Source organism: Adiantum capillus-veneris, chromosome 22 (assembly GCF_014529385.1).
Source record: "Adiantum capillus-veneris isolate H3 chromosome 22, ASM1452938v2, whole genome shotgun sequence".
NCBI classification, from domain to species: domain Eukaryota; kingdom Viridiplantae; phylum Streptophyta; class Polypodiopsida; order Polypodiales; family Pteridaceae; genus Adiantum; species Adiantum capillus-veneris.
This window is the reverse complement of record NC_140952.1, coordinates 33,648,351-33,662,367: the sequence shown is the minus strand read 5'-3', so window position 1 is coordinate 33,662,367 and position 14,017 is coordinate 33,648,351. Positions and strand designations below refer to the sequence as shown.

General features: G+C 41.4%; 1 protein-coding gene across 1 annotated transcript; it reads right to left on the bottom strand.

The window, feature by feature from the left end:
- Window positions 1-1,638: 1,638 nt before the first annotated feature.
- On the bottom strand, window positions 1,639-5,222 carry SEC15A (exocyst complex component sec15A). The gene is made up of 2 exons (XM_086495258.1): window positions 4,971-5,222; window positions 1,639-4,469 (listed from the first exon to the last, which is right to left on the bottom strand). Exon 2 carries the CDS (start codon window positions 4,439-4,441, stop codon window positions 2,069-2,071), a length of 2,373 nt encoding a protein of 790 aa, XP_086351384.1. The 5' UTR covers window positions 4,442-4,469; window positions 4,971-5,222; the 3' UTR covers window positions 1,639-2,068.
- Window positions 5,223-14,017: the final 8,795 nt, after the last annotated feature.

Below are 14,017 nucleotides of genomic sequence, written 5' to 3'. Positions count from 1 at the left end.
TCAAGTTCTACCACCCATAAAAGCGGCCCACATGTGCCAGTACCAGCTATGTGTTAGTTTTGGTTTTGATTCATGCTAATCGAGTCTCTTTAGCCCTAACCCAAGCAATTATCTTCTACTCTAGTGTCTTCCAATGGAGAACACCACATACACACATGCCGAATACTTCTTTCGCCAATCCTGTCTCGACGGTGTTCTGACCTCATACCATCCTTATTACATGCAAGGAATTGAGGCAAAAAATTGATTCATCAACTTAGAACAATCTCAAGTCTCACGATAACATGCTAAAATCACCATTGTTAAGAATATGGGGGTAATAAAGCCACTAATCTAAAAAGACTTCATATAGGTTTACATAAGCAACAAGCAAGAACAACTCAAAATGGAAAGGCCTTCTCATTCTCAAAGTTGGCAAAAACCTATCACCTGATAGCAATAAATGTCTGTTTGTCCATGAAAGACAGCCCAAGACATTGGCTGAGAGGAATCTTTATAAAAGTTGCAGTTGAGAAAATAGAACATTCCAGATTTTGTATCCGAGGGAACTCATAATCTATTGCTCAAAAACATAGCACGCCCAATTTAAAGAAGACATTGACTAGCCTCTGCTTTTGAAGGACTTCTGGAGGTCTTTTCTTCCACTGCTTCCATGCAGAAAACTTCATAGACTCGATATATAGGGCGCGCCAGATTGCATGCCTATAGAGTAGAGATGTGGACAGAAACACAAATCCTCTCTCTCGACTGTGGCTTTCCGCACAGATGTGTCAATGGGAAAAGCAAAACTTAAAGAAAATTAGGCCCAGCTTCTTCTAAAATAGAAAAGAAATCCAAATATTTGAACCTCAGATTCTTCATATAAAATGGCCCTTTAGATCTGTTAGCAAGGAGTAAAAGATGTTCTTCACACATGGGACCATGGAGTGACCAGTAACAGAGCTTTCACTCTGTTGTTGAGGACATTGATCGCTAGTTTCCAAATCTTTATTTTGCCCTTTACAGCATGAGACGGCTGATTCTTGAGGGTGCACTCCATAGCTTCAAACCTTGATAGTGATAGTGTAACTACCATACCACTGTCCTGATGTTGAGCACTATGAAGACTTCATAACAAGTGCAGCTGACTCTCCTATCTAATTTGCCAAATATAGCCTGGGAACATCGCGCATTGGAAATGCTGGTAGAGAGGAAGGTATGCGGTTGGGCAAAGAAACTTCTCCTCGATGGCTCCTGAAGGGCCTTTGCAAACCGAGCAAAGAACACTAGCACAGGTGCAGATGTTTTCGAGTGCGACAAACTCAAGTTGGCCCATGCCTTTAAGCCTCATAAAATCCCCAATTTCACAATGAATTGCCACAGAGCCGTGCACAAGCACCTCCAGTTTATTTTGCAAACCTAGTCTTTCATGAATGTTTCTCACCATCACAAAATACCTTGAATGCATCCATATGAACTCTAGACTTCACAATACACACACTACCTTGTTACATAACAACTTTTGCTAGTCGATTATACGAAGCAAACCCATAAGGCAGGCTAAGATCAGTATTACTCCCATCACAAGCAAGCCAACCAACCTCACTCTTGGTCGTGGCAACATGCCAATGTTTATTTAAGGAGCGTGAACTCCTCATATAAAGCAAGCATTCGGAATAGATAATTTATGCCCTTCCCAATAAAATTAACTGGGTTTTCTCAAAGTGGTTATAGTACACAATTGACAATTTCACCATTATCCAAAGCAACAGGCTGGACTAAAAGAATACAACATTTTTATCACAAAGCTGCTGATCAAGACAATCTTGACCAAAGAATTCTAAATACTTTCTGTAAAGATTCATCTATTTCCAGAAATGAAGAAAGGCGTGTAAAACTCGAACCTGAGTCAAGTTTTCCAAAATTAATCAGAAAAAGTGAGCCGGTGACCTTCTGAATACTCTAATCCACCAGGGCGTTGATGACAAGCTCGAAACGACCCATATCATCTTCTGCCCAAAATATTGCAGCAGGGAGCTTTAAAAAATTATAATTGGTTGTATGAGAATTGACACGGCACACTAAGCAGTCAGAGACTATCCTTCAATCTTCTTACAAGCAAGTCCATAGACTTTTTCTTGCCAGCATTCTTAGGATTTCTTGCAAACAGCTTATCTGGCAAATCTCTATATTTCTCTGCGATTGCAAGGACCTTATGAAAGTCCAGAGCACTGTAGTTCTTTTGCCTGATGACAGGATTCAAGAAATTTTCAGGCTGATTACTCAGTAAAAGATTGACAAGCTGGCGAGCCTCTGCAAGACTCTCTCGAAGGTTCAGAGCACCCTGAAGCTCAGTCAAACCCGTAGTTTGAAACTTCTCATCAGCAAATGATTCTAGCACCTTCAGATCTGCATCTATCCCCATGACAGCGTTGAGGTTGAAGCGCCGCACATCCTCACTAAGGAATGTCGCTACAATTGCATCTGATATATGTAGCAACACGCCACTTACAACTGTATCTAATGCATCCAAAGGGAGAATTTGTTGGGCTAATGAGACTATGGTTTCCAAATATATGTAGACCTCATTAAGGTAATCATTGCCATTCTGAGGTGGATCATCAGGAGTCCAGTTGATAGTATCAGTCAACTGCATAAACTCATCCACCTTGGATTTGACTAGTACCAACATCTGCTCATGGGCAGCACCTTGTGATGTGAGAAGCACCGATCTTGCAGCAAGTGACGCCTGTGGCCTATCAACCAATCGGACAGGGATACCACAAAGCTGAGCAGCATATCGAGTAAAAAAATCACACGATCGCTCAAGCACTGTCATGTTGGCTGCAATCTGCATGGCATGTGAAACAGCTAAAGTAGTGTTTCTTATCAGCTTCAAAAGTGCCTCATTGAGTACATTGATGAGAAGTTTGTCGAGATACTTTTTCACTATGTCATAGAAATCCATGTGGCTGCCATACGCCAGAAAGCCAACAGAATCCTCAATGAAAGTTTTCACAATTCTGCAGCAATCAGGAACTGTGGCTGAGAAAGGTGCAACGTAAGGAAATGCAGGCATTATGTCTGTAGTCTGAAGATGAAAGGCCAACACATTTGACTTATATTCATATTCCTTCTTGATAAGCATCTTCTCATACTTATCATTTGCAAGAGATTCAATAAATGCTCTTCTGCAATCACTTAGAAGAAGCTCATGGTATTTATCCCTGTTTTTATCCAAAACATCCAAGAGAGGACCCACCTGGTAGCCGTACCTTCTGAGGGTAGCACAAAGTAAACTGACATAATCCTTCACAATGAGCAAGTGGTTGGCAGTCTGCATGCGCGAGAACTGATCTTCAACCACGGCAATCATCTTAGCCACTGCCATTTCCCACAAGTTCTCAACTTGAGTGCTTGTCATGAGGCTGCCAGCCGTTCTCAGAATCCTGTCTTCTACTATAAAGAAGCCCGCAACCTGGGCAAAGTAAGTCTGATGGAGCTCCAAGAATGATTGCATAGACGAAATTTGAAGATCAGAGTTGAGTTGTAGCTGGCGATTCTTAAAATAGTAGTCCTGAAACTGCCCCTGAAGTCCAAGACAAGTATGTATGTGGTGAGCCCTATATACAGGCGTGAGATCAAACGTTAAGAGTGAATCATCCTCATCAAGATCCTCTGTCTCCAGGATATAAAGACACTCTTTTCCACCGGACCTACTCAACTCTTCGGCCTCTCTTTGTCGACTCCGAAGCTCCATTTCCCTTTTCCTAGCAGAAGATGCCTGTCCTATAGATTGTTGGCCTATCTCCCTTGCAATACTCCTTATCTGAACCAGCCACTCATTGAAGTCATTGCTGACACTCTTTTCAATGTGCGCTCTGCTTACAGGGATCTGCCTTTCAAGCATGTGCCGAAGAGCACGTGATGGAATTTTGGGCATATAATCCCTCTCCATGGTATCCAGCAGCTTCAATGCTGGGTAGTACATGTTGTTAGTTATGTGTTCATTGGCTCGAACACACAAATCCATCACGTCAGAGCTTATCTTCAAAGAGTCTAATGCTTCTGTGATGTTCTTTTTCGTGGCATGAGATTCAATGAGTTCATCAAGTTTTCCCAGCAAAGCATTCCCAACATCCTGCATTTGAGCATTCTCAGAAGCAAGACCATTCTTAAGCTCGTCAGCATCCACCAGCACACCTCGAAGCTCATCAACAGCATGAATAAACTCTTCGTAATGGACCTTGCAGAGATCCTCAATCTCCGATTCCTTCAATTTTACAAAATTGCGGAGCTGGTGCAGAAGCAACTCTGGCTTCCCCATTTCAAAAGCTGCCCTGATAATAGGACCAAGGTCCTCTCCATTACTGATGCAAGATGATAGTGTCAAGTCATCCACGACGCCATGGACTCTTTCTCCATTTTCAGTAGAGGCTCTCCTCTTCTGCTTTGCTTGCATCTTGTCCTCCTAAACTAGCCCAAAAAACCTTATCAAACAGACAACAACCAATTTCATCAGATACTGAAGAACAAGGCCTTGCAATAGATGCTACATATGGCAACAACTCAGATCAAGACTCATGACCACAATGGCTTCCATACCCACCAGAGGTAAGCGGGATGCCTCTTGCACATGTTTGAGCAAGTGTGTGCGCGTGTGCGTGCGTGCGTGCGTGTGTGTGTGTGTGTGTGTGTGTGTGTGTGTGTGTGTGTGTGTGTGTGTGTGTGTGTGTGTGTGTGTGTGTGTGTGTGTGTGTGTGTGTGCACGCACATGGGCGCACGGGCATTCCATGGAGGTAATCATCTGTCTAGGCGGAAAATGCATATTGAGACGGGGGCTATTACACACCTGCACCTAGAAAGAAAAGGCTCGTGACAAGAAAGAACATCCACGCACAGATGAAAATGCGAGATCACAAACAAAGATCATAACGCTAGGCTACTTAGTTTGTAAACCGGCAGCGATGGCGGAATTTCAAGCAGATTACCTGGCGATCTACTGTTCGGGCGAGAAGAGTCGATCTGATCGAGGAATAACTGTGAAATCAGCTGGGAAATGTTGAGAAATGTTGGGGCTTTGGCAGCGCACGTATGCAGACAATGATCCACTTCGGCTTTGGCTCCATCGACACGGCGTATAGTATACTGTACAAAAATACGGTTTTGTGTACGTACGTTAACATTGAGGAGAGAGAGAGAGAGAGAGAGAGAGAGAGAAAGAGAAGAAGAAGAAGACGTCGTAGGAAACTATAGAGAGAGAGAGAGAGAGAGAGAGAGAGAGAGAGGAAAAAGTAGAGGAGACCTTGCAGAACCTGTTATTCAAGAAGGAAATGGCATAACCAATCTAACACACACACACACACAGAGAAGAAGAGAGTTTTTAAGGGCAACCCCAAGAGACCTCAATTTTGAGGAGATCATAAACAAGTGATTATTGAAAAGTGATAAAATCACAAGGCATGCCACCAATTAGATGCACCTAGTAAGAATGTTTAGAGGTAACCAGTATACCTATTTGTGGTTGGGGGGGGGGGGGAGACAGAGAGAGATTTTATTATCGTTCTCAAAGGCTAGCACTCAAGTAGGGTATGATGTTGAGATTGGAACTTGCAAGGAGCATAGTTTGTATACACAAAAGGACTCTTCCCTGTGCACAGTACCTTGTCTCACATCCAACAAAGTGAGAGCTAAACAAATTCTTGCCATGGTGCCAATGGCAATTAAGGGGATAGGCTCAAGCATCATGGGTTAGTACAAGCTCCTCTCTTAAAAGAATAACGAAACGGGGGCACAAGGTGCTACAATGCAAAAAGTGTGAGCCTCTGAATTTTTCCTATGCCTTCATACATTCATGTTGTAAGAAAGCTTGATTCATCTTAGTGTCTAGTGATGGATCATGAAGCAGGAGTGTTGAGAGAGAGAGATAGCTTAATGAACATCCATTTGTGAGAGAAATAGCATCGGAAAGAGAGATTGTGCATAGGCCCAATGTACATGTATGTTAAGCAAAAGTGTGTGTGTGTGTGTGTGTGTGTGTGTGTGTGTGTGTGTGTGTGTGTGTGTGTGTGTGTGTGTGTGTGAGAGAGAGAGAGAGAGAGAGAGATTCTACATAATGTTTCCAAAGCTATGCAAAGTAAGGGATACATGGATGTGAGATGCAAAGAAACTTTGAGTGATCTCTTGAGAAAGACTTCACACACACACACACACACACACACCTATATATATGTAGAGAGAGAGAGAGAGTTTAAATCTTTGGTCAAGGTGTGCATAGCGCCATGTCACACAGTGCCAATGGGGTAGTGAGATTCTTGAAGCACACAAGTCACACTGCACAAAGGAAATAGGGGAAGAGATAATTGATGAGAAGATTTCATTGTAAAGAGATCATTTCGATTGAAGTAAACCCTTCACAAAATGAGGTGAGAGCATAGCTACCATAAGAATAGCTTAATACCTTGGTTTTTGAGAGTATTAGCAGTAATCTAAGAGGGCTTTGATTATCCAGAGCTTCTAAGCTAGATCGAGGATGCATTCCAAGCTAGTCAACCATCCAGCAAGGGTCCAAGGTTCAAGTTAGATAATCAGAAAAAGTCCTAGGATCCAGGTATAACAGAATGAGTCAACAACCAGAATAATGAGCAAAAATTGCAATAGTAATGCAACAACCTATGTAACAGCCAAAGGAACCATGCACAATAAGTGTGACAAATCACAAAAGGGAGAAATGACTACTTGAGTAGCAAACAGACTACCGAAGAAGTAGCGAATGTCAAAAACCAGTTAAAACCTTGAAGATCAATGTTATCAATACATACATTCGGGTTTTATTTAACCAAGGTCAAAAAGACAAATCAAATACAAGCTATGAGCTTAAGAATCTCCAAAGTATAAACACAACAAAGAAAAAGCCACTAAAGTTTCTCCATAATTAGAATAGCTCCAAGATTGACAACCCTTAGTATCAACTATACATAGTAAAAACTCAGTAAATTTTCCCATTCACTTCAGATTGAGCAACCAATAGTATCAACTATGCATAGTAAAAACTCGGCAAATTTTCCCATTCACTTCAGATGAGCTGAAAAAAACAATATCAACCATAAGGTATGCCAACCAATACACACTAGTTCCAGCAACAATGCAAGCCAGATGAACCCCGCATCAAAGGTAAAATTTCCCATAATGTCAGTAAAGTTGCATGCCAAATTAATTGTAACAACTAGCAGGTATTAAAAAACCTGTGAAGAGGTAGTGAATCCAACCGGCTCCAAGCAGAGAAAATTTACCAAGGCATAACATCCCTACTCACTCTCTCAATAAAGATGCGTAGTCAAGATGTACAATTACCATGATTCTTAATCAATTGAAGTGGTATTGGTAGGCTAAGTGAGTCTAAGATCTGAGAAGCTATAGTAATCCGAACAAGCTCCCTTGTAAAAGTGGGCAATGTTATGCAACAACAAGAGATGCACAGTATTCCTTACTTTCAAATTACTAAAAGGTATTGCAGCAATCCCCAAGTTATAGGTGTAGGTCAAGCATCGCCAATCAACCAAATGCAGCCTGCCATGGCCAAACAATTTACCAACAAAAAGCCTTTTAAAAAATTTAAAACCCAGCACTATTCATAGTGATTAGCACCAGATCAACAACAAACTTTTTTTTAAAAAAATACTACCAGATTATCCACATCAAATTCCAACAATGGCAAGCAATTAAATCACGACAGTAAGTTTAACCTTATCCAAGGAGGAAACAAAAGAAAACCTGAGAAGCATCAGATTGTGTAACAGTATCCATGTTACCAGGATTATTGCTTAGTAGAGCCAACACCGCGACACTCACACACTTTCAAATATTTATGAAAAAAAACAGTAGAGCAAGGCTAAGTGAGGGAGATGAAGATCCCTCGCCTCTTTAAATAGGTAGCACTACATTGTGAAGGTTTCTAGCCAACCACATTGAAAATCGTCTTAAGTTGAAGCGGGTCAGCTACAAAATCTCCTCCGCAGCTGAGTGTGTAGTCCTCATGAAATTCAATCACACACACACACACACACACACACACACAGTTTCTAACAAAATAGTATACTCATCAGATCCATCCTTCACAACAGAACCAGATTCTCTCATTGAGACCAAAGCAAGGAAAATATTCCAAGTAATTATCACAAGGCAATATAACCATTAGCTCTATTAAGGAAATCAAAAGTCAATCACAATAGTTGTAGGATAGTACACAGAAACAATTTCATAATAAGGTATAATAATGGGTTAAGGAAACTTAGCAAATTGTAGCCAGATGTAGCACTGAAAGCAAAGTATAATGATTAAGGGGCTTGCTTATGAGGTGAAAATCCATAAGCAAGATCCTACTGCAGTCAAGTATATACAGTGATCGTGTGTTAGTGTGTGTGTGTGTGTGTGTGTGTGTGTGTGTGTGTGTGTGTGTGTGTGTAGGCAGTATTCAATATAAAAAGCAAGAATAACATCATTAAGGCAATGCACCAAAATAAATCAATGAAAAAATTCCTCAGTAGAGAATTGAGGATTAATTTTGGCAACTACAACAAAGTATTATATGGAATCCCGTGAGTAGAATATAGCAAGCTCCATATATGTTACCTGCATCCATTATGAGAAAAAACCAAGCTAGTTTTTAGCTCATAGACTGCAGGTGTATAGTATATGGGGCACTTGTTATCGATATCAGCTACATGCTAATCACAAAAAACAAAAAATACTATTGTTGCTAGATTGCCAAAGCCTGAGTGGGGAGCTCCATGTAGAGGTGGCGGGTAGAGTATGGCCCAAGGAGAGAGACTTGGCAGTAGCTAGCCTCTGTTTCAAACACCACTACCTTCATATAGATTTAAAGGTTATCCATGTGAGAGAGAGAGTCAGCGGGAAGATGGCAGTTGCTACATAGAGTGGGATGGTGGGGGAGTGGCAGAGGTAAGAGGGTGGTGGTGCTGCAAGAAGCATCCCTAATATGTTCGTGTGAGCGGGTATACTTAGTACTACTACTTGCAAGGAGTTGCATCACCAAGTACCCATCATAGATTTGCCAAAAATAATCATGCCCATTTACTGATTACCTTAAGAAGATGTTGTTCCCATATGCTTAATCTCACATAGGTAAAAAAAAGTTGTGTGAAACCCTCCCTTATACACTAGGTCAGTTCAAATTACAAATGTGCGTGGAGAGTCCACTAATAGGGGCACTAGGCCCCCATTAGGGACCTAGTGCGCACCCTTTGAGGCAAGAGCTGACTTTCCTGGACTCTTTACAAGATTGTAAATCCTCCAAGGAATTTAGGTACTTGTGTATGATACGCCAAATCTTGATCCTTTCAAAACCATTGTTGCAAAAAGCCAAGATTCTTGATGTCTCTGCATGCTTGCTCTGTAGAGTGATTGTAGCAAATAATTGGCTTGATTTGGGAGAGGATAGCTTTGTGAGCCCATCTTGATGGCATGTTGCTACTTCTATGAATGAACTTGATGACCTTAGTTGGTACAACCAATCCTTTATCTATCTTGGTCCTATGAAGCTGATTGTGATGAATTGTGAGTTGCATGCTTAGGAATAATGTGCTCACACCAATTTGTCTTTTAAAGTGGTAGCAGTATCATCAATGGAGAGACAAGAAGGGTATATAGGGTGGGTGATGGTTAAGTACCTTGGTGACTCATCCAAAGGATAATCAAAGAAACAAAAGGGGGTTATGAGATTTTGAAGATTGAGTCGGAGATAGGGGGAGAGTAGACAAGTATTGATGTAATTATATTCTAGCACGTGTAGGTAAAGATTGCACCAAATAGGAGATCAGGCTAGACCCATGGGGATACCATTAATTTGTCTAAAAATACTTCCATTACATTGAATGTACATGTGGTTGATCATCCATCTGTTGAGTTCAATGACTTGAGATTTGTTGAATGATAGGAGGTTTTTGTAGGTTTTTTGAGACCATGTTCGACAAATACACTTGATGGGGAAGCTCCTAAAGGATAAGAAAGGACCCATCTGATCAAAGACATAGTTGACAATATTATTTATAACTATGATCAGCCTAATGGCATCATGGGGAGGGATGTTTGAAGACAGAGGTGACTTTTTTAGGTTGGTTCAGCATAACCTCATATAGGGAATCAACAACCCCCCAAGCCTATAGCTTTACATTAAAGCATAGGAGAGCTTTTTGATTTAATAGGTGAGCCCTATGCTTAAGAAAAGGGATGCAAGTTTTTAGTATGTATGCCAATAAGAGTGATGCGTCTGAAAAACAACAACTGACCCCGCACGTGATCCATCGGAAGGCATTTTTATGAGAATTATATATTTCCATGAGATAGGGAAGAGGGAGAGAGTTTTGGGCCTGAAATTTAGCCAAAAAATATTGAATCTCTTGCAAAGTAGTTGTGAAAGAGACAGTGCTAGGTAGGAAATGAAAGCCCTTCCAGCCTCTTCCAAGCCTCATGAATGATAAAAAAAAGTCGGGCATATAAAAACAGGATTGTTGGTCGCTTTATCAAGACAGGTAATAAAGTACCTGCATTTCAATGACTCAATGTGGTGGTCAATGGGTGCTATGATTTTGGTGGATTTTTTTGAGGGAGGGGTACTTCCAAAAGAGACTTTTGATGAGGGCCTCCTGTAAGTGAGGAGGTACAACTACAATCCCTTCTTTTATGACCTTTAACAGACAAGTCCATAGCTCATTTGTTGCGATGTGTTTACATAAAGATTGGGTAGGGATTTGATTAAGACCTTTCATGAGTGTGGTTCTTAAGAGATTGTCTTCAAGGATCGTGATGTCATAGAATAAAACATGGTTAAAGTCTCTATGAAATCCTGGCATTGATTCATCACATTGACACACAGGAGTTGTGGTGCAGGTAAACACATCCTTAGCATTACATATCATTAATTTGATAGGGTCTAAAAAAGACCATGCAAAACATTGGTCATCCCACATTACAATAGTCTTTCTATCAAGGCCATACAAAAAGATCCCCAAAAAGTTATGAACGTACCTCAAGTCCATGAAGGCATTGTGATAAGTAATATGAAAAAGGGGGGTTTTGAGAGGTGTATTTGGGGTGAGGCACCGTCTTCCAACTTCATCCTTGATGATATCTTGCAACAGTTCAGACATACAACAGATTCTTAGCACTTGGGGCACATCCAGGTGTGAAAATAGAGCGACCTCACTGGGGGTGGGAGTAGAATTGAAGTTGGGGGTAGATGGGGAAGGCCTAGCAGCTCAAGCAAGGGTCTGCTCACAATAGAATGACTCGCTGAGGATTTTGATGGAAGATTGGATTCCATGCTGATGTGGTAGGGGGTTGGGTTAGGTATCTAGGGTTTTGCCCCTTTCTTGATCTTCCTCTCCCGTGATATGCACGCCCTCTCTTGCCATGTCTAGAATCAGAGCTAGCTTCCTTAGATGGCAGAACAGCCTTTTGAAGAAAAGATTCTAGTTCATCAAATGGGGCATCCAAGGGAATTTTTTGGAACAATGCAGCTTGTTTGATGTAGACCTTCAACCTTTCTTATATAGTGAACTAGAAGTGCCTTGATGCCCTCCCTCTTGTCCTTCTGTGGAGATCCATTTGAGAAATTTAAGTGTGCTTTTCTTCAAAGAACCAACAGGAAAGAAGGATTTGCCTTTGAATATCACAAGCCACAAGGCATGGTCAAACCAAAGCACATTGCCATCCCAACACAAGTCACCTACTCCATTAAATTCACAACCACATTTAATGAAAGGTCTATGAATATTCCATAATTGAGTAGTGTAGCTAGCGCCCCTTCCAGTAAGGGAAATGACTCCTTTGACTTCCAAGAACACGTCCAAAATTGGTGGAACACCTTTGTGTTTCAAAATGTGCCATAGTAAAAGGGCAGCTGATAAGATATGGTTCAATGACGTTGGAGGAGTTGGTCTAGCAGATTTGAAGTACACCATTTTTTGATGCCTCTTTGTCCTTGTCATTGAGCAAGGTGAGAAGAAATTTCTCATTAATAGGTGCTAGTAAAGCATAGTTACCAAGCCCCAAACCTTCTGATGTGTATCATGTAGCATAGGTTCCAAACTTATGGCGTGGATAAAGGGATCAATATAGGCTTCCATGGGTTTTGATACCTTATCCAGGAGTGTTCCTGCGGCAACAGAGAATTCTTCTTTGACGGCTCTCAGCTCATCTTCATCAAGCTCCGGGGGTATAAGGCTGCTTGTAGTATGTATAGGTGGGGAGAAGGAATACATCGGGGCACCTTGCAGCATGCTCTCCTTTCTCTATCAGATTAGGGGGTCATTCTTGAGATTTTTTCCATGCATTTCCATAAACCTCCTCATAATGGAGGAGAATTTTCCCACCACTCCTTACATTCTCTAGCATCCTCATTGAGAATATTTGGGATGCTGGCAATAATTCTTGGACTTTCTCTGTGGCAACAAGTGAAGGATTTTCCCTTGATAAGGCATACACACACAGCCATGCAGGTATATCTAGGATAGCTAGAAGTAGAGTATCAAAGCCAGCCCCCAAATTAATGCATCCCAAATCATGCTCAATGATAGTATTGTGAAAGAGAGGATCTCTGATGCAAAGTAACAAGCCTTGAATAAAGGGGACAACAGGAGGTAGTCGATCAGAATAACCCATGCGCATGAGATTCTCATGCCAAGAGGCAACAATGCCCGGTATATGAGTTAGAGTGATGTAAGCTCATGCTTAGACAAAGGATTTTGGTTAGTTACAAGCTGCCAAAACCATTAGTGTGTGTAGGTAGTATTCAATATAAAAAGCAGGAATAGCATCATCAAGGTAATGTACCAAAATATATCAAATAATAAATTTAGCAGAGAATTGAGGGGTACTTCCATTAATTTTGGCAATTACAACAAAGTATAATATGGAATCCTCTGAGTAGAATATAGCAAGCTCCATATATGTTACCTGCATCCATTATGAGAAAAAACCAAGTTAGTTTTCAGCTCATAGATTGTAAGTGTCTCGTATATGGGGCACGTTATGAATGTCAACTACAGGCTAATCACAGAAAACAAATAAAAACCATTGTTGCTAGTTTGCCAAAACCTGAGTGGGGAGCTCCATGTAGAGGTGGTGGGTAAAGTACGGCCCAAGGAGAGAGTCGTGGCAATAGCTAGCCTCTGTATCAAACACCACTACCTTCATATAGATTTGAAGGTTATCCATGTGAGAGAGAGTCGGTTGGAAGATGGCAGTTGCTACACAGAGTGGGTTGGTAGGGAAGTGGTGGAGGTAAGAGGGTGGTGAGGTTGCAAGAAGCATCCCTAATATTTCCGTCATGCAAGGAGTGTAGTGGGTTCGTGTGAGCGGGTACGCTCAGTACTACTACTTGCAAGGAGTTGCATCACCAAGTACCCAGCATAGATTCACCAACAAATAATCATGCCCATTTAATGATTACCTTAAGAAGATGTTGTTCCCATATGAGAAATCTCACCTAGGTAAAAAACGGTGTGTGTGTGTGTGTGTGTCTGTGTGTGTGTGTGTGTGTGCACACACACGCATGTGCGCGCGCTCTTCACCTCCTTTTCACAAAACATATGGAAAATATTGTCTAGGCACGTCATTAGGTCATGCCAAGTATAGTGTGTGTGTGTGTGTGTGTGTGTGTGTGTGTGTGTGTGTGTGTGTGTGTGTGTGTGTGTGTGTGTGTGTGTGTGTGTGTGTGTGTGTGTGTGTGTGTTTAAGTATGAAAAATCCCTTCATAATTGAAACATACTTAGACAATTGTATTAAATAATGAAGGAGTACGAGCGGAAGTGCGACGCGAGAGAGAGTGCGAGAAGAAGAGCACGACAATATGGTGAACTCGCTCTACTGTAATTTGTAGAGCATAGTGAGTTCTTATTAGGTTTTTACAAAAGAATATGTGTACATACATGGCGGCCCGCCCACTTACCTGGGCGACCACATTGGGCTTTATACCCCAACAACCTCCCACTTAAAGTCCAATGTGGTACTTTAAGTG

Coding starts and splice junctions, on each gene's coding strand:
- SEC15A (XM_086495258.1), bottom strand. CDS start 4,441: ATGCAAGCAAAGCAGAAGAGGAGAGCCTCTACTGAAAATGGAGAAAGA.